This window comes from Aquarana catesbeiana, linkage group LG08, assembly GCF_042186555.1.
Source record: "Aquarana catesbeiana isolate 2022-GZ linkage group LG08, ASM4218655v1, whole genome shotgun sequence".
NCBI lineage: Eukaryota > Metazoa > Chordata > Amphibia > Anura > Ranidae > Aquarana > Aquarana catesbeiana.
Genome location: NC_133331.1, coordinates 144,720,315 through 144,742,117, shown reverse-complemented (window position 1 = coordinate 144,742,117; position 21,803 = coordinate 144,720,315). Strand labels below are relative to the sequence as shown.

At 42.1% G+C, this 21,803-nt stretch overlaps 1 protein-coding gene across 1 annotated transcript in view; it reads left to right on the top strand.

Moving 5' to 3' along the window:
- Nucleotides 1–11,985, top strand: part of ZFAND4 (zinc finger AN1-type containing 4) — a 76,025-nt gene extending 64,040 nt beyond the window's left edge. The window contains exons 7-10 of the mRNA XM_073596526.1: nt 141–1,238; nt 6,091–6,145; nt 8,676–8,793; nt 11,765–11,985. Of these exons, the coding sequence (XP_073452627.1) occupies nt 141–1,238; nt 6,091–6,145; nt 8,676–8,793; nt 11,765–11,900 (1,407 nt within the window). The 3' untranslated portion in view covers nt 11,901–11,985. The remainder of the gene's footprint in view (nt 1–140; nt 1,239–6,090; nt 6,146–8,675; nt 8,794–11,764) is intronic.
- The last annotated feature ends 9,818 nt before the right edge of the window (nt 11,986–21,803 follow it).

Sequence of the window (21,803 nt, the reverse complement as noted above, 5' to 3'; positions counted from 1 at the left end):
GTCTTATCAATGGGTAGCTTTAGATACATAGAAAATTGTCGTTACCTGTTCCAGACCATCTGTGCATACTTGTTCTCTTTTTAACCTGTTCAGGAAATGTTGACTGTCTCTATTGGTTTTTTTTATTTATTTTTTTTCAGCTGAGGAGATCGTCAATCTTAAGACCACGACCCCCTATGGCTCCATGTCCCTCAAATGGTTCAGTGGTATCTGGTCGTCAGAGGATGTTAAAAGTCCTTCCGCACATTGGACAGACGTGCCTACCTCCTGGGAACCTACATGCTTCTGGGTCTTCCCACAATGCACTTTCTATTCTAACTGCTGCTGCTGCTAATACTCTAACTGAGAATGCTGGTGATGATCTTAAGGAAGAGGAGACGTTGGAAAGTTCAGCAGTGATTTCATCACTTGCGAGTATTACCTTCCCCCCCAAAGTATCCCCGATAGAACTTGAAAATGCCCGACTTTTGACAAAAACCGTCATCCCCCATATTAATTCCTTACCTAAAAAAGATATATTGGAAAAAGATAATGACTCAAGCTTGCATTCAAATCTAAACATAATTTCTTCTGAAGAAGCTTCTAGATCAGGCACAGAGTGCTTTGCACTGTTAACAGATGTGGGACCTTCAGAGCAGTATAAGGAACTGTGCAGTTTGGGGAAGGTAAAGTCAGAATTTGAACTGGCTGAAACAGAAAAAGAGGCTCCCACCATTGAGACCCACCAAGCCTCAGTCCCAAATGCTCTAAACTCTGATTTGATGGAGACTGGGATTATTAATGCAACAGAAGTGAATCCTCCAAGGAACAAATTTCTGTCCCCCATTCACTTTTATAGCCCAATCAATGATAATGTCTTCCCAAAAACACAGAGACAGCCTAAATGCTTTGATGTAGGGGGCTTGAGGCCACCTGCGTCACACAATCTTTTCCATTCTCTGCAGCTCCGAAGCATGGCTGATCCCACTTTTTCTAGGACGTCTAGATTTAGAGGGGTTAGAGTGGAATCTCCAAGAAAGAGATCCAGTGCGGTTGCGAAAGTGGAAGCTAGTGAAGTGACTGAGGTAGCCAGCAAATCATCACAGGAACCTGTGGGCTCACTTAACCTGAGATTTTTTGCTTCGCTGGCTCGAAGTGGAAGTAGGGAAAACTCCAGATTCCGCACTGTTGTTGCTCCTTCAGCTTATCTTCAGAATGAGAAAGTTGCCTCTCTTAATGACAAAGGGAGCATCTTCATTGTAAGTATTTCATTTGTTTGCTTTGTGACTCCACGGTCTCCACATGGTAATTACTGCCATGATTAACATGTCATGTGTTTCTCAAATTATTTTACATATTTTCTCTAAAAATTAATACAATTGTTTATTTTTTTTGTGGACAGTTGGATTAAAGGAAAATCCTGGAGATTGATGGGACACAAGCAGAGCACGTCTGAAATAAACCCCTAAATTAGGATAAAGACAGCTCTCTACATATACCATAAATATCAATGCATATATTGTATAAATATGTTCACAATTATAATCTACATGTATAAAGTACATTAGTATGCACTTTACTATTGAGTACTCTTAAAGGGACGGAGGCATATTCAAAAAGGCAAAGGACCCAGAGGCTGAAACTTAAAGGGACCAAGGACCATCAGTTACCATATGCATGGCATTCTAGTAAAAAAAAAAAAAGCACTATTTGACTTCATATTAGGATGTGAACAATGTCTGGTGTGTGCGGTGTATATATTTAAAGGCACGGAGGAGAGAGCACACTTTTGACTGGGCACAACGCAGGTTTGTTTATGTGGATTGACTTTTTATGCTCCGAGCACTTTATACATGTGGATTATAATTGTGAATTTATTTATACACTATAAGCATTGATATTTATGGTAGATGTAGAGTGCTGTCTTTACCCTACATTGGGGGATTTATTCATATTGCTTGACAGCAGCTTCCGTTTTGTTCTTCTTTTTTTATTTATTTTTCTTGTTCTTCATTTCTATTTTATGTTTAGCATATATATATTTTGGTTTGAGCGCGGGTGTAATACATATTCAGTTTTAAGTTAGGTTTAAGCTGTAATTCCATCTTAATGTTTTTGTTTTAAAATCCTTGTATCTGTGTACAATTTGTAATTTTACATATGTGCATGGGGGGCAGACTTATTTGTTCATTACATACACAGGCTCTGCTTTTTGCTTTGCAGTGCTACACAAGGGCTGTGCTTTACTGCTCCTACTCACAGTGCAGTTCTATGAATCAATCGTTTTATAATAACATTCTCTATGGGGCCGATATCTTCTCTCAAAAGTAGTTATAGGAAACTTGTCATAAGGGATACATGGTTGCTGTTATTGCTGACCTCTTCTTCTGGAAATTATAGTTGCACCTCTGTTCTGACCAATGCTGGTACGTTTTTCTGACCACTAATACGGGGGCATTTTTGATCCTAGAACTCCAACCTAATTTGTCATGTGCATCAATGGGCACAGTTAGGCAAGTTTTATATTAAGATGTAAATGAACAATTTAAAATGCATGGCATATTCTACGCATGGTAGCGTATTGCCATGCAATGTAAAGCTGCATTGTGCTAAATGCCTGCATGATTTTATTGCAGTGCAGCATGCAAACGAAACTTCAGGTTGGGCTTTTTCACGACATATAAGTGTAAAGCCAACCCTCTAGACTTTTAGTGTAGCTCCTTTGGTCTGAGTACCTTTTTTCCCTTTCCTGGTTTTGCTAAAAGGGACACTTTTTTGAAATTACAAATATTTGTTCCTTATTAACCTCTTCACCTCCGGAAATGTTTACTCCCACCCCCATGACCAGGCAGTGGCGGCCCCTCCATTAGGGGCGCCCAGGCACCGCCCCCTCTCTCCTCTTTTTACCCCCTATATGTAGTGGATAGATTCTTGCACAGCATGAATCTATCCACGGCTGCTGCTGTCACCCCCTATTAATGTGTCCGGCCCCTTTCGGGGGACCGGGCACATGAATTGCAGCAGCCAGGGTTTTTTTTTTTTTTTTCTTTTAAAGCACCTGATTAGAGCCATAGTCTCTAATAGGCTTCAAAATAGGGTGGGCTTGGGTCGCAGAGGATGCGTCTGGAGCCCACCCAGGTGTGTTGCAACAGCGAATAAATATTCACTGTTGCAACACTGATCCTCCTCCCAGCCAATCAGGAAGCAGATATGAAACCCATTTCCCAATTGGCCAAAACGTCATGCGATCCTATTGGACACCTAGCGCCAGGAGGAGCACACCGCGGAGAAAACACAGGAGCCCGCTACGCTGGTAGATGGTCACAGCAGCTCCGACTGGCGCTCTCGCCGCCCGCATCCACGGTAAGGACAGCGGGTGGTGGAGGGGGGTGTTAGTGCCGTGCCGCGGGGGGTAGCTGGCAGTCGTGCTAGTGCCGCTCCACCAGATGTTTGCTGCCCCCCCCCCAAAAAAATAAAAAACACCAGCCTCCACTGTGTTATTTTAACCGACAATTGCGCGGCCATGCAACGTAGTACACAAATAAAATTGGTGTCCTTTTTCCCCCACAAATACAGCTTTCTTTTGGTGTCATTTGATCACCTCTGCAGTTTTTATTTTTTGCGCTATAAACAAAAAAAGGGCCACCCTGTCGCAGTATATATGCATGGGGGGGGTCTGGAAGCTGTTAACTCAGTACAGTTTTATCGTTTAGATTTAGTAGGAATGTTTTTAGTTATGTTGTGTTTGTGTGCATTATTAATAGAGATTGAAAAAAAAAAAAAAACACAAATCATTAACTATAATGGGGTCTACAAAATCAGTAGTACCATCTATTCATTCTGTTTGTCCAGAGCTTTCAGAAAATGTATGGTCTTTTACAAACTCTGGAAGCTGTAAGTGAAAAATGATAAAGTGAAGAATTGCAAAAATGGCCTAGCCACCTGAGATGAAAAACCCAGAGCAGGGCCTGGTAGCAAAATGGTCAGATGGTACCCATGTGCTGTAAAATGGGTTGTCAAAAAAGATTGAAGTCCCCTTAACCACTTAATAACCGCGCCATCGCCGAATGACGGCTACAGCGTGGCTCGATAACTCTGGGAGGGCGTACTATTACGTCCTCCCAGAATTGTGCTCCCGCGCGCCCCCTGGGGCACGCACACAGGGCTGTCCATGCCCTCCGGGTTCACGGAACACAGCGGGTCACGGATCATGGTAAAGGGCCAATGAGAGTGGCCCTTTACCACGTTATCGCTCCATCCAATGACAGAGTGATCATTGTCAACAAATCAGCGTCCTGTCCGGTTCTCTCCGCTGCTCACATAGGTCGTGTGAGCAGTGGAGGGAGAAGCTGCAACTTGAGGCTGCGTGAGTTTTTTTTCCCCAAATTGCAAGTGTCCAGCAGTGCCCATCTGTGCCACATCATTACCCAATTGTGCCACATCTGTGCCCCAGCAGTGCACATTTGTGTCCCATTAGTGCCACGTCAGTGCCCAGCAATGCCCCATTAGTGTACATCTGTGCCACATTTGTGCTCTACAGTGCCACTAAAGTGCCCAATGGTGCTCATCAGTGCCACACTATCAGTAGATCCTCATCAGTGCCGTCAGTTCCATTAAAAAATGCATTGTAAAATGCGTTTTCATTTTCTTTCCACATTTTCCTAAAATGTATGGAAAAAAATTACATGTTCAAAAGGCCAATTATGCCTCATTGAATATACGTTGGGGTGTTTGGTTTCCAAATGGGGTCATTTTGTGGGCATTTCCATTATCCAGGTGTTCCAGGGCCTTCAAAAGTGTTATAGACTGTCAGGAAATGTCAGGCATGTTTTGCGCCTCTGTATGTGGCCAGGCTGTGTAAAAGTCTCACACGTGGGGTATCGCCATATTCAAGGGGAGTAGCAGAATGTGTTTTGGGGTGTCATCTGTGGTATGCATATGCGGTGTGTGAGAAATAACCTGCTAATATGATACATTTTTGTAAAAAAAAAAAATCTTCATTTTGCAAAGAATTGTGGGAAAAAATAACTTAAAAAAACTTACTATGCCTCTTACTAACTACCTTGGAATGTCTATTTTTCAAAAAGGGGTCATTTGGGGCGTATTTATACTGTCCTGGCTTGTTATGCCCCGTACACACAAACATTAATATTTTCCATCGGAATTTCCGTCACACAAAATTTGAGATCTGGATCTCAAATTTTCCGACAACAAAATCCGTTGTCGTAAATTCCGATCGTGTGTACACAATTCCGACGCACAAAGTTCCACGCATGCTCGAAATCAAGCAGAAGAGCCGCACTGGCTATTGAGCTTAATTTTTCTAGGCTCATCGTCGTTCTTGACGTTCGGAATTTCCGACAAGGTTTGTGTGACCGTGTGTATGCAAGACAAATTTGAGGCAACATCCATCAGAAAAAATCCATGGATTTTGTTGTCGAAAATCCTATCGTGTTTACAGGGCATTGGGGTCTCAAGAAATGAGAAAGGCCTTCAGTACATCAGGTGTGAGCAATTTTCAGTGATCGGCATCATAGCTTGTGAACTCTAACTTTCACAAAGAATTATTTCACAAAAATAATTTACACTAATTTGGGTTATTTTTATCAAAGATATATGTAGCAGTAAACATTTGGGCTAAAATTTATAAAGAAAAATTACTAATTTGCAAAATTTTATAACAGAAACGAAGAAAAATGCATCTTTTTACAAAATTTCCAGTCCTTTTTTTTTTCTTATTTATTTTTTATATTATTTATAGTGCAAAAAAAAAAAAAACCAGCGGTGATTAAATATCACCAAAAGAAAGCTCTATTTGTGTGGGGAAAAAAGGACAAAAATATTATATGGGTAAAGTGTTGTATGACTGAGTAATTCACATTCAAAATGTGAGAGCACCTAAAGCTGAAAATTGGTCTGGTTAGGAAGGGGGTTTAAGTGCCCAGTGGGTAAGTGGTTAAAGTAATATAAAACTGTTAGTTGCATAGTTAATTACGCTTTTTGCCAATTTTCTTTTATTGCCATAACTCGATTATCTTTTTGTCATCAATGTGAATATTTGTTTTCATCCTCATCAAACATGAATACTATTTTTCTTTAATCTTTCCCTAGACTTCTCATGGACTTGGAGAGAGTGAGGCCAGTGCAGATTTTGGAAAGAAAATGGGTAAGGGCTATGTGTCATCCAGTTCATAGACTTATCAATGGATGATTCTAGCAACAGGTATCAGGATGGGTCTGCAGGTCCAGAAACACTGTGCTGAGCAACTGCTGAATGAATTCCAGGGGCTTACTGATAACATACACTGCCAAAAAAAATGCCATGCATGCAGCTAATGTTACACCGTATTCATGCTGCAGCATTTCCATGTTCCATATTATTATCATCTCTCTTCTCTTGCTCTAATGGACTGAGTGACTGTGCAGTACAACCTCCCAAGCGATTCCCTTCCCACAGACATCCACAATCACCCTTCTGGATCCCCACACGCATTTGTATTGATGCTTTCCATACCATTTTCCAAAAAGGAGACTGTTGGCCTCAGTATTTGTTTTAAAGCTGTAGTAAACTGCTTTGTCACTTATATAAAGCTTACCTGTAGGTAAAATGCATATATTTCCTAAACGTGCACTGTTTTTTTTTTTTGTTTTGTTTTTGTTTTGTTTTTTTGTTCTGTTTTTTAGAGTTTACCACCGTTTTAACAGTGGGTGTATTTTTCATTAATTAATTGGCTTTTTAATTGCACCTTAGCACTTTCTTATTGGTTTTCACAAGTTGACACCATTTACTTCTTATACTTTGGTATTTACAACAGTGTATGGAGTGAAAAAAGTGTGATATATAAATAAATTAATTATATAGATAGATAGGGATGGATATATATATATATATATATATATTTAATTACACAGTGGGGACGGAAAGTATTCAGACCCCCTTAAATTTTTCACTCTGTGTTATATTGCAGCCATTTGCTAAAATCATTTATGTTAATTTTTTTCCTCATTAATGTACACACAGCACCCCATGTTGACAGAAAAACACAGAATTGTTGACATTTTTGCAGATTTATTAAAAAAGAAAAACTGAAATATCACATGGTCCTAAGTATTCAGACCCTTTGCTCAGTATTTAGTAGAAGCACCCTTTTGATCTAATACAGCCATGAGTCTTTTTGGGAAAGATGCAACATGTTTTTCACACCTGGATTTGGGGATCCTCTGCTATTCCTCCTTGCAGATCCTCTCCAGTTCTGTCAGGTTGAATGGTAAACGTTGGTGGACAGCCATTTTTAGGTCTCTCCAGAGATGCTCAATTGGGTTTAAGTCAGGGCTCTGGCTGGGCCATTCAAGAACAGTCACGGAGTTGTTGTGAAGCCACTCCTTCGTTATTTTAGCTGTGTGCTTAGGGTCATTGTCTTGTTGGAAGGTAAACCTTCGGCCCAGTCTGAGGTCCTGAGCACTCTGGAGAAGGTTTTCATCCAGGATATCCCTGTACTTGGCCGCATTCATCTTTCCCTCGATTGCAACCAGTTGTCCTGTTCCTGCAGCTGAAAAATACCCCCACAGCATGATGCTGCCACCACCATGCTTCACTGTTGGGACTGTATTGGACAGGTGATGAGCAGTGCCTGGTTTTCTCCACACATACCGCTTAGAATTAAGGCCAAAAAGTTCTATCTTGGTCTCATCAGACCAGAGAATCTTTTTTCTCACCATCTTGGAGTCCTTCAGGTGTTTTTTAGCAAACTCCATGCAGGCTTTCATGTGTCTTGCACTGGAGAGAGGCTTCCATCGGGCCACTCTGCCATAAAGCCCCAACTGGTGGAGGGCTGCAGTGATGGTTGACTTTCTACAACCGACTGCATCTCTGGAGCTCAGCCACAGTGATCTTTGGGTTCTTCTTTACCTCTCTCACCAAGTCTCTTCTACCTTGATAGCTCAGTTTGGCCGGACGGCCAGCTCTAGGAAGGGTTCTGGTCGTCCCAAACGTCTTCCATTTAAGGATTATGGAGGCCACTGTGCTCTTAGGAACCTTAAGTGCAGCAGAATTTTTTTGTAACCTTGGCCAGATCTGTGCCTTGCCACAATTCTGTCTCTGAGCTCTTCAGGCAGTTCCTTTGACCATGATTCTCATTTGCTCTGACATGCACTGTGAGCTGTAAGGTCTTATATAGACAGGTGTGTGGCTTTCCTAATCAAGTCCAATCAGTATAATCTCAAGGATGATCAGAAGAAATGGACAGCTCCTTAAATATGAGTGTCACAAGCAAAGGGTCTGAATACTTAGGACCATGTGATATTTCAGTTTTTGTTTTTTTAATAAATCTGCAAAAATGTCAACAATTCTGTGTTTTCCTGTCAATATGGGGTGCTGTGTGTACATTAATGAGGAAAAAAATGAACTTAAATGATTTTAGCAAATGGCTATTGTATCTACCCTGATGTGCTAATCATAAAGACACAACTTTGTTCCTGCCCTCAAATTTGGAGCTTGTTTTCCTGGCACAGAAATTCCAGTTTTCTCTATTGTAGCACAGGGCACAAAACCAGAGCAAATATCTTGATAATGGCATGAAGTGCTTTTTATCCAAAGAACTGCTTCTTTGTGTGTGTTGGGAGGGAATTTATTTCTTTCATGGGTACCACAGTGCTGTAAGTGACCTATAAAAGGTATTCTTCTGTCTTATTCACAGTTGAAGCAACACATCTTTTTCCTCCTGTAAAGCCTGCCTTTCGCAATAAGAAGAAAATGACTAAGCACTGTTTCCTGTGTCGTAAGAGAACCAATTTGGCAACAAGCTTCGAGTGCAGGTGATCATTTACATTCAGGGCATCCCTTTAAAAAAACGTAAAAAAAAAACCAAAATAAATTAATAACATTAGGTTGCTAAATCTTTGTCGCTTTCACCAATGATAACCATCATCAGAGTGCTATGGGTGGTTGGTACTTGACCAGATTCTTGCAGTACAAGCATATTCTTAAAATACGATCAATAACAAAAGGAGCAATTTCCCGTTTTGCATATACCATGTGTATGTATGTATATACAGTATCTGACGAGTGAGTACACCCCTCACATATTTGTCAATATTTTATTATATCTTTTCATGTGACAACACTGAAGAAATGACACTTTGCTACAGTAACGTAGTGAGTGTATAGATTGTATAACAGTGTAAATTTGCTGTCCCCTCAAAATAACTCAACACACAGCTGTTCATGTCTAAACTGCTGGCAACAAAAGTGAGTACACCCCTAAGTGAAAATGTCCAAATTGGGCCCAAAGTGTCAATATTTTGTGTGGCCACCATTATTTTTCAGGACTGCCTTAACCCTCTTGGGGATGGAGCTCACTAGAGCTTCACAGGTTGCCACTGGAGTCCTCTTCCACTAATCCATGACGACATCACAGAGCTGGTGGATGTTAGAGACCTTGCGCTCCTCCACCTTCCGTTTTGAGGATGCCCCATAGATGCTCAATAGGTGTTTACATAGTTACATAGTTAGTCAGGTTGAAAAAACACAAGTCCATCCAGTTCAACCATAAAAAAAAAAAAATCGTACAATCCAATAGACCCAATTCTATACCCACAGTTGATCCAGAGGAAGGCAAAAAACCCCAGCAGAGCATGCTCCAATTTGCTACAGCAGGGGAAAAAATTCCTTCCTGATCCCCCAAGAGGCAATCAGATTTTCCCTGGATCAACTTTACCTATAAATGCTAGTACCCAGTTATATTATGTACATTTAGGAAAGAATCCAGGCCTTTCTTAAAGCAATCTACTGAGCTGGCCAGAACCACCTCTGGTGGGAGTCTATTCCACATTTTCATAGCTCTTGCTGTGAAGAAAACTTTCCGTATTTGGAGATGAAATCTCTTTTCCTCCAGTTGTAAAGAGTGTCCCCTTGTCCTCTGTGTTGACCGTAAAGTGAATAACTCAACACCAAGGTCACTATATGGACCCCTTATATATTTGAACATGTTGATCATATCCCCCCTTATTCTCCTCTAGGTCTAGAGATATGCTTGACCAGTTCATCACCTTTACCCTCAGCTTCTTTAGCAAGGCAGTGGTCATCTTGGAAGTGTGTTTGGGATCTTATCATGTTGGAATACTGCCCTATGGCCCAGTTTCCGAATAGAGAGGATCATGCTCTGCTTCACTATGTCACAGTACATGTTGGCATTCATGGTTCCCTCAATGAACTGTAGCTCCCCAGTGCCGGCAGCACTCATGCAGCCCCAGATCATGACACTTCCACCACTATGCTTGACTGTAGGCAAGACAGACCTGTTTTTTGTACTCCTCACCTGGTTGTCACCACACATGCTTGACACCATCTGAACCAAATAAGTTTATCTTGGTCTCATCAGACCACAGTACATGGTTCCAGTAATTCATGTCCTTAGTCTGCTTGTCTTCAGCAAACGGTTTGTGGGCTTTCTTGCGCATCATCTTTAGAAGAGGCTTCCTTCTGGGACAACAACCAGGCAGACCAATTTGATGCAGTGTGCGGCGTATGGTCTGAGCGCTGACAGGCTGATCCCCCACCCCTTCAACCTCTGCAGCAATGCTGGCAGCACTCAAACGTCTATTTCACAAAGACAACTTCTGGATATGACGCTGAGCACGTGCACTCAACTTCTTTGGTCGACCATGGCGAGGCCTGTTCTGAGTGTAACCTGTCCTGTTAAACCGCTGTATGGTCTTGGTCACCATGCTGCAGCTCAGTTTCAGGGTCTTGGCAATCTTCTTATAGCCTAGGCCATCTTTATGTAGAGCAACCATTCTTTTTTTCAGATCCTCAGAGAGTTCTTTGCCATGAGGTGTCATGTTGAACTTCCAGTGACCAGTATATGAGAGAGAGAGTGATAACACCAAATATAACACACCTGCCCTCCATTCACACCTGATACCTTGTAACACTAATGAGTCACATGACACAAGGGAGGGAAAATGCCTAATTGGGCCCAATTTGGACATTTTCACTCAGAGGTGTACTCCCTTTTGTTGCCAGCGGTTTAGACATTAATGGCTGCGTGTTGAGTTTTTTTGAGGGGACAGCAAATTTACACTTATACAAGCTGTACACTCACTACTTTACATTGTAGCAATTTCTTCAGTGTTGTCACATGAAAAAATATAATAAAACATTTACAAAATGTGAGTGTACTCATTTTTATGAGACTCTATATATATATATATATTTTAGATATATGCACACACATATACCCAGTTTTTATCTCTTGCTGATTTTAGACATTTTGGTGGTATACAGCCTAATATTCAAATTCATTTTTTGCTGAGACTGATATGTTGGAGTTTATGCTGGTCATATATACTTTTGTGGGGCTCTGTAGTGAGATCTCCTGATTAGTAGTTTGCATTTTGCCTTGTCCATTATTCCCTTTTGCCTTCCAGCTAAACAATGGTACTGGATTTTTGCAGGTGAACCATAGTGATAAAATTTTTTTTTTTTCCTGTGCAATGGATGGTTCGTTCTAGCAGCAGCTGGAAATATGGGTCTCACTTTAGACATAAAAATAGTAGCCCCAATCAATCAAAAACAGTGACTATTTGGCTAAAACCCGTACAAGACATAAGCATCTGCTTTGTGGTGTAACATTGCTTGCATGGGGGAGGGGATGGGTTGGAGTTCGTCTTTAAATGTGCACAATCCTAGGCAAAATTTACTGCTTTATTCCTTCTTAATAAATGATGGTCGCTTCCTTTAAAATACTGACAATTTTCAATCAATTTTTATTTTTTTAAATTTTAGATGTGGAAATAACTTTTGTGCCACTCATCGATACGCAGAAACTCACAACTGTACATATGATTACAAGACTGCAGGAAGAAGACATCTGCAGGAAGCAAACCCTGTTGTGACAGCACCAAAACTCCCCAAAATTTAACTGTGCACGCTGCATAAGCTCCCTCTGTCTGCTAGTCACACAATTTAATATTTTTCTTTCAATAAATTTTTATTGGTTTTGGTTACTGATTTATATAATTATTATCCATGCACAATAAGTTGCCTATACTACACTTTGTTTCTTAAACATTTTAGATACATATCTATACATGAAAAGTATGAATCTGTTTTCCAATTATTTGACTTTGTAGTTAGTCTCATCTGGTTGGGAGGAAAGACCATTAATTGTGTCTGTAGTATGAAGTGGAACCAAAATATAAAATGACTACATGCCACACTGATAGGCACTTGGGCTGGAAGCAGTGCTCAAAGACCTTTGGAAACTGTAAACTGTAAAGAAAAACGATATGGGCCCATTCACACCTACGTGTGCGCATTGCACACAACAATGTGAATTCAGCTTTATTGTTTCAAGCACTGACAAATTTTCAGTTTGTAGGGCTCGCAGAGTAAAGAGCTAAACTCTTCCAGAGTTGTTATTCCGTGCAGTAGCCAGTGGCTGGGCTGGGGCATTTTGGTAACCAAGTATCCACTGAAGTCTGCAAAGAGTAAAATACTTCTGGTGTTTGCTGCTACAGTCTCCTTTTCCACCTCCTTTTCTCGCATGTATCTGGGCTGAAGGTGTACCCCTTGCACGTTATATGTCACTTAAACACTCTCATTTATGTCTTTACTGTAAAGCCTGTATTCATTTGCTGTATTTAATCAATCTGTTTTCTGTAATTCTGTTGTAGGCAACTTAAGAGGTGCAGCCTCAGGTCATGGTTTGCTTAGTCTAAAGAGAATAGGTATGAGCTTTGGGTTTAAGTGAACTCAAGTTGTACACAGTTTGGGAAAATGACGTATCGCGCATATTGCACTATAGCATCCAATCCCAATTATGCACTTTCTCCCCCTTCAACAGTGGTCATGTTATTACAAAGAAACCTAATCAGTGTGTCTAAAAATAAAACACTTAAGTGCAAGAAATTAATTCACAATGAGAAAATCAATAAAGTGCAGATACTAAAAGTGGAAATAATCTGTGCTGAAAAAGTGCTCAGTACAAGGGTAAACATCTACATCCATGAGGTGCTAAAAAATTAAATAAAATGTGTAAGTATTCCAAAAAAAGTCCATTCAAAAATCACATAAGAAAAAAGAAGTACAAAAGATGATCAAAGATGAATATTCTATCCACGTGAACTAACACAAGAAACAATGGCTGTTCAAGTTATAAACCAGCAGAAGCGCTCTGGGCAAACCAATCCAACTGAAGAGACACTCTACTGCTGCTCCTGACTCCTCTCTCAAATGTAACTCAATCATGTATGGGGAGAGGAAGGAAAATCTCCATAGCTTAAAAACTTTTAAAATTGCTTATTTATTAAAAACATTCACATATAGTATCAACCTGACACTAGGAAATAAGTATGCCACTAGGAAATGTAGTATGCCAATAGACTCGGGCTGCAGTGTACAAGCCGCGAGTGCAAACCCAGCAAGCATGGTGATCTCAGCGTGTTAGCCCTGCTCTACATGTTACGTCATTTGACATCCTCATGGAGCGGTATGACTACTAACTTGGCTTAGTCTTGCAATTTAAAATTGCTGGACTTTTTTTCACTGCTGTGTCTTCTGTAGTCTCTTAGTTTTCGTACTGAAACCCCTATCTGTGCTTTTTGTCCATAGTAATTTTGGGTGCCGAAATTGCTTTTTAAAAATGTACTGCCCTTTCACTTCAGGTTTGATAGACCTTGTTTTTAATAAAGGAGATTAAAATGAAGGGAGGTGATTTGGTGCACATAACTGTCCTGCACAAATATGTGGTGACAGGCTGCGTACAAAGGTCAACAAAAAGTGTTAAACCAAAGATGCCATGTGGGAGGGGGGCCAGCGTATGCCCTTAAGTTTTTATCCTGCAGCTATGCCTACAGTACAGTGGATCTAGACACGATCAGGTAATATTGACAAAGAGTTGCCTCTCACCACTTCTGTAGAGTGGATCATTGTGGGTTCATTCTTGGGTGGTGGCAGCAGATCCCATCAAAATCTTCTTCTTTGGTCTTGGAGGGCTAAAAAAAAAATTTCCCCCTTCTCAGTGCAGGCATCCCGACACGCCTTTTCTTTGTATCCCTCCCTAGCCCCTGCTGCCTCATGACATTTTTCAGGCAGGTGGCGGGCAGGGACAGCTTTGTGCACATAATAATGGCACTAGCTTAGGACCTCCTGGTCCAAAAAATGGAGACTGGACACCTGCCAATGTGCTGTAGCACAGGCTACAAAAATGACTGTCATGTGCCCATGAGGAGGAGGAACAGCCTTCGTAGGAGTCTATATATAAAATGGATGATATGCACATCTTTGGAGGAGGGGGGGATCAGAGCACATCAAAAGGCCAAAAAACATGACAGAGGAGGAAAAGGCTGCATTAGCCCATAAGAAATGGCATACAGTGGGGACGGAAAGTATTCAGACCCCCTTAAATTTTTCACTGTTATATTTCAGCCATTTGCTAAAATCATTTAAGTTAATTTTTTTCCTCTTTAATGTACACACAGCACCCCATATTGACAGAAAAACACAGAATTGTTGACATTTTTGCAGATTTATGAAAAAAGAAAAACTGAAATCTCACATGGTTCTAAGTATTCAGACCCTTTGCTGTCACACTCCTATATTTAACTCAGGTGCTGTCCATTTCTTCTGATCATCCTTGAGATGGTTCTACACCTTCATTTGAGTCCAGCTGTGTTTGATTATACTGATTGGACTTGATTAGGAAAGCCACACACCTGTCTATATAAGACCTTACAGCTCACAGTGCATGTCAGAGCAAATGAGAATCATGAGGTCAAAGGAACTGCCTGAAGAGCTCAGAGACGGAATTGTGGCAAGGCACAGATCTGGCCAAGGTTACAAAAAAAAATTTCTGCTGCATTTAAGGTTCCTAAGAGCACAGTGGCCTCCATAATCCTTAAATGGAAGACGTTTGGGATGACCAGAACCCTTCCTAGAGCTGGCTGTCCGGCCAATCTGAGCTATCGTGGAGAAGAGCCTTGGTGAGAGAGGTAAAGAAGAACCCAAAGATCACTGTGGCTGAGCTCCAGAGATGCAGTCAGGAGATGGGAGAGAGTTGTAGAAAGTCAACCATCACTGCAGCCCTCCACCAGTCGGGGCTTTATGGCAGAGTGGCCCGACGGAAGCCTCTCCTCAGTGCAAGACACATAAAGGCCCGCATGGAGTTTGCTAAAAAAAAAACACCTGAAGGACTCCAAGATGGTGAGAAATAAGATTCTTTGGTCTGATGAGACCAAGATAGACCTTTTTGGCCTTAATTCTAAGCAGTATGTGTGGAGAAACCCAGGCACTGCTCATCACCTGTCCAATACAGTTCCAACAGTGAAGCATGGTGGTGGCAGCATCATGCTGTGGGGGGTGTATTTCAGCTGCAGGAACAGGATGACTGGTTGCAATCGAGGGAAAGATGAATGCGGCCAAGTACAGGGATATCCTGGATGAAAACCTTCTCTAGAGTGCTTAGGACCTCAGACTGGTCCGAAAGTTTACCTTCCAACAAGACAATGACCCTAAGCACACAGCTAAAATAACGAAGGAGTGGCTTCACAACAACTCCGTGACTGTTCTTGAGTGGCCCAGCCAGAGCCCTGACTTAAACCCAATTGAGCATCTCTGGAGAGACCTAAAAATGGCTGTCCACCAACGTTTACCATCCAACCTGAGAGAACTGGAGAGGATCTGCCAGGAGGAATGGCAGAAGATCCCCAAATCCAGGTGTGAAAAACTTGTTGCATCATTCCCAAAAAGACTCATGGCTGTATTAGATCAAAAGGGTGCTTCTACTAAATACTGAGCAAAGGGTCTGAATACTTAGGACCATGTGATATTTCAGTTTTTCTTTTTTAATAAATTTGCAAAAATGTCAACAGTTCTGTGTTTTTCTGTCAATATGGGGTGCTTGTGTGTACATTAATGAGGAAAAAAATGAACTTAAATGATTTTAGCAAATGGCTGCAATATAACAAAGAGTGAAAAATTTAAGGTGGTTTGAATACTTTCTGTCCCCACTGTATATACATACCTAGCAGTGTGGGCAAGAGGGAAAAGGGGCACATTAGCAGGACTTGCAGGCAAATGGCTGCTCTGATTTTTCTTAATTCCTTCGCCTCAACAGCAGCGCCACGTCCCTCCTCCTCCTATAGTGGGGTTAGCAGAGGAGGAGGAGAAAATGGAGCATTAGCAAACCCCGCACCCCACCCCATAAATGACTGCTATGCACCCTTGAGGAATAGGAAAAAGGTGCATTAATATTCCTCGATCTAAATCTCTACCAAACACATATCTGAAGTCTATATTTTGAGAGTAAATGCAAAATATGTGATGCCAGAATGCAGTATCTATGAGAATAGTACTGTTCCATAACACCACATACAGCTTTAAAGGCATTTTCCAAGCATGTAGTAAAAAGGTTTGGTATTTTACCCATGTCACCCTTGAAGCTGCATTTAAGGTGGACCCTTTCCCCTTTTGTACAGTATGTTTTTGTTTGTTTGCATTGGTACATGCCCTCCATGACAGTGCCCAGCTCCCTGTGCCATTTGTTTGACAATGCCCTTTCTTATCAGCCTTGTAAAATGGCTAGAATTCATTTTCAAGGTAACCCCCCCCCCCCCATAGACATCAGTGGGGACCAGATTTACGTTTTCAATTTTCTAACTTTAAGATGGAAGAGAAAAAAACTTTAAGATGGAAGAGAAAGTAAGTATGGAGGTGCTGGGGAAAATCAGACCCAGATCAATGTGTCGAAGGGGCTAAGGAGTTAGCTATGGGATTTTTAATGTGAAGATGTTCATGTAATGCACTTTAAATGCAGTCCTGCTCATTCCTACATTTGCTTCATATTGTGGTGATCAAATCATTAGAAAACGCACACAACTGTGTTCTCTCTGCAGGATTCTTAAGCCCCATACACACTATTAGGTTTTCTGCAGATTAACCAAAACCATATAATATGGGGTCAAACTTTAAGGCCTTGTACACACAGTACGAAAACCAGAAGGGAACAGTCTCAAGATGAGCTGTCTGAGGATTTTTGGATCATTAGTACGGTGCATTCGACAGACGATTTGACTTTTACATCAGACAAAAGCTGGATGTACAGGCTATAAAATTTTTGTCGCATGTGAACTCAACATCTGATTTTCGGATGGTCAGTACAGAAATCTGTCACACAAAAGTCGAAAGTACAAACGCATGCTCGGAATCAAGGAACGACTGGGAAGAGTTTGGTCTTGTAAACCACCGTTCGTAATCTAGAATTAACATTCGTGATGCGGCAATTGATGATATGTCAAAATGCAGGGGTCTAAAGCCTCATACACACGCTTTGATTTTCGGAAACGTCTGAAAGTCTGATTTTTGTGGCATGCTAGTCTAATGTTGAAAGTGAAGAGGTTACTAACAATACGAGAATTTTCGTTTGACAGAATACAACGTCAGAAGTGACGGAACGTGTTGAATAGTTTTATATGTATTTTTTCATTTCCGACCATGCGTAGTCTTGCTCTTATGTTTTTTTTCGTAGGAAAACCATACTAATGAAACAAAAATCAGATGTTGAGTTCACATCCAACAAAAATTTTACAGTCTGCACATCCAGCTTTTGTCTGACGAAAAAGTGAAATCGGCTGTCGAAAGCACGTACTAACGGTAAGATTTGCGGACGATCGGTCGTCATAACACAATTGATGTCCAAAAATCAAAGCGTGTGTACGGGCCTTAAGACCCCATACACACTATCCAACTTTTGGCAAGGCCCTACCTGATTGCATACAAATTGAAACTCCTAAGGTTTGACCTCATATTATATGGTTTTGGTTAATCTGAAGGAAAAAAATCTACAGAAAATTAGATAGTGTGTATCCAGCTTATTCTTGCAGATATTTAATGTAAGTTTTTTTTTTTTCATTTTCTTCTCATGCCCCAGTCCTGTCCCTTATGTTGCAGTAGAAATGCTGGCAATCCAATACCTGCAGTCCCAGTTAACCATTAACTTAAACGATTGTGTTTAGTGGGGATCTTAGAATGGCTTAGAATGCATGTTTTGCTGCTAGCTGTACCTAACAAGTCTAACCCCTGAAGCGGGGGAGTTATTTACTTTCCTGGTTAATTGCTATGATTGCAGCGCACAGATTTTTACTTTTCAAAGGCTGAAAGAAGCCTGCTGGGAAGAGTTGGCAAAATCACCAGTAGGGAGCAATAAGCGAAAATTGACAGATGATATATGGAGAAAAAACTTTCCGTATGACGAATTGTTAGTTTCAGTTGGTAGTCTGCTGTTATAGAGTACGTAATCCTGTTTTCCTGATGCCACCATGGCAACATACTAGTGATAGAGCTCCACCTCTTAACCACTCCCTCAGGACCAGTAAATAGCATAAATTAGTCTAGCCTCCCATGCTTAAAAGCCTGGGAACCCCTTCTTGTGGGTCTTGCTGGGGCCCCTGCTGTGTTTCCTCTTTAGGAACGAAATTTGCTTTTAAAATTGGTAAATGCAGCGCTTGTGGAATATGGGGGGGCCAGCAATGCTTTATCTCTCTCTCTTGGCCCCTTGTGCCATACAGGGTCGCCTGTACCTTTTACCCATGTCTCCCTCTTTTTTCTTTCATTACCTTTTACCCATGTTTCCCTCTTTTGTATTTCATTACCTTTTCCATTAGTTCTCTCTCTCCTCCATTACTGCCCAGCGGGGACTCTGTTCCTTGCTGCCTGTGGCGACTGGGCTTACCTTTAGGGCAAGCGCGGCCGCCCAGCTCTGTTTTTCTAGGCGGGGGCGCACTCAATGACGTCATCGGAGTGTGCCGGTTCGCACATGCCTTAGTTCAAAATAAAAACTTCCTGAAGGAGACTTTGTCCCTCTCCTGAGACAGTTAATGGCTTCATTAGGTATTGGTGGCTGGGTTATGGTAGGACCCTTGACCATGGCTCCAGCCGGTATCTTTGTGTTTCCTACACAGACACACTTCCTCTGGTGCCCCCTGCTGTCCTCTGCAGGTGTGGCACGTGTATGTGTGTGTAGGTATGTGTGTATATACGTATATACACGTAAAAAAAAAAATGTATATGTGTAGGTATACATATATGTGTATGTATATGTGTGCATGTATATACAGTATATGTGTAGGTATGTGTGTGTGTATGTATGTATGTGTATATATATATATATGTGTGTGTGTGTGTGTAGATAAATAAAAAGGAAAGTGGAATCGTTTCTCCTATATCTACTCCTGCTCCTTCTGTCGATTTTCAGCTACCCTCGCCTCAGCTGGCTGTCCCATTTCTCCGCAGGTCAAGAATCAGTTACTGCTCAAACAATGACTTTCAACAACTAGGGTGGGGACCATTGCCTCGGTAAGTTTTCAGAAAAAGAGTGCCCTCTCATGCGGATTCCTTTGATTTGCTTCAGCCCCGCATGCCCACGCTTTCAAAAGGGCTGGGCCAAGGAAAGGCGGACGTTCTTTAGAGGAGCATAGCCCGTATGGCGCTCCCACTCAGGAGAAAAGTTCCAAGGAAGACGTCTTCGCTCCACTTCCCCAGAGCCTGCGCCCCAGCAACAGTCCTGCAGGGCCTGTGGCGCAGTGCCTATGCCCAGGAGGCTGGTGAGTAAACACTGCCTGGAGGAGTATGCAGCTAATCGGTAATGCCAAATGTCTTTATTATTGATAAGAGCGGCACAAGATTCTGTTTTGAACTCACCTTAATTACCCTGACCAGGGAGCCCTTCCTAGTTGCTAGTCTAACCACTGGAAGAGCACCCTGGCACCTTGGCGTCTAGGGGGGCCATATGGTTGAGACCCTGGGCTGTGTATTGCTTCCTAGAAACAAAATTGGGGTAAGTCACTTTATGGTTTGGGATCTCTGGAGGGGAACTGGAGAAAGCCATATCGGAAGTGACAGGAGGTAGGTCCGATCTGCTCCCATAACAAAAGCATGAAAGGGACCACAAGCTTTGAAGATTGCCCAATAAAGCCTAGGGCAGTTAAGGACGCAATTGCCTGGGGTGAAGTGGAGAAAACTCTCCACAAGGTTGGAAAGTACTCATTCTCTTCACTGAACAGCTGGAGGAGTTAATCCAGGAAGATTGGAAGGGGTTAGAGAAAAATGCCTGTATAAACAGGCTGTCAAAACTGTATACCCTGGAGAAGCTAAAGGTCAACCTTCTGCAGTCTCCTCCAATAGTAGATGCATCATTAATGTAGCTGGCAAGACATGTCACCTTGCTGTCACATTCCAGGAGGCTCTAGTCCGAAAATTAGATCTAGATTTAAAGTGCTCCTACATACTGTAGCATCTGCAGGTGCCGGCAGACCAGCAATAACCAGCCCATGTATTGGGTAAGTCTAATGGGTATGGTTTCATAATTATCAACCAGCTTCTGCACCTGCAGAACTCTAAGTGGCAGGGTCTGCATCCCTTTAGACGTGATTTTCTAGAAGGAGTATCTTACCAAAAATGACATTTTTGTAACAGTGGATGCCAAAAATCTGACTTGTATCTTAGTGCAGGCTTCTGGGAAAATCAGTGAGCCAGTCACACAATTGCATGCCCAGACTCTTAAAGAGCTAGAGGACACACTTCACGGGTTTCTGGACAGGATGTTGTACAGATCCTTGGATGAAGGTATCAGGCACTCATGATCACTTCAGAAGATTCCTCACTGCGCCTCCTCCAGACCATTTCTCTCCCACGGGAGGGCTGCTACAGTGCTTACAGACACTTCAGACTCGAGAGATTGCAAGTTTTCTACCCAATCCTGTTTGGAGTTCGCATAGGATGGTGGCTAGTGTCTAGTTACAGCTCAGAAGAGGTCGAACCCTTTTGGGCCCTCTTTGTGATCTTTAAGATGGAGTCCATTCAAACAGTACAACCACATGGCTGGGTGCTGTTGCTGGATCATCAGGATGCCTATCCTCACACCACGAGAGAAAAAAAAAAAGAGGGAAAGCAAAGCCAACTTTCTCCAACCCAATGCTTAGTGTACCCGGGGGTGCTCTGCTAGTTCCTGTTTTGCTTCCATCAGAGAAAGTGGTGACAGGAACAGAATTCTGAGGACGCATACTTCCGCTTGCTTGATGGCTTCTCGGTGCCTCAGTCATCTGGGCACACCGTTGTCATGCATACAGATGATTCCTGGGGCTCATGGGCACCTGCGCAAATTTCAACTAGGATTCTTAGTGCAAGGGAGGAAACAGGATCGAGCACAGTTAATAAGTGTTACTCAGTATGAGTAGCGGTCCGCGGTGATGGAAAGACCTTGAGGAAGTCACGGTCCATTAGGACCTTGTCAGAAACCTTGAAATCAGACCGAGACAGAAGTACAGTTAAATCACACTTGTTTAATAATAAAAGTAAATAGAACAAACGTAGTCAAAACATAGCCAGAGTTCAGGAACCGGAATGGATAGTCAGACAAGCCAAACGTCAGGGAGCCGGAGATGAGCGTAGTAAAACAGCAAGCAGGATCTGGAGCCAGAAGGGATGTCAGCCAAGCAAGTCTTTTAACAGGTATGCAGTAGACCGTCTCTGTGATGTTGACTAAGGCGAAGGCAGAGATCCTCTGGGCTGAACGACTTAAGTAGGCAGGACTGATGAGCAGGATATCATCAACAGCTGGGTACCTGTGGAGAGATAGGAGCTGGCAATTAGCCGACAGCTGAGCGGCCAGCTCAGAGAAGGAAGGGCTGAGCTCAGCCCTGACAGACCTTTAGACTGGAGAATTGTTATGAATCATGTCTGCGAGACAGCCGGGAAGGTGCACTGCGAGGGACTTTTGGTCAAGGCAAGCGGAGATTCCCAGCCAAGGAGGGTAGTCGTGAACGCGCTG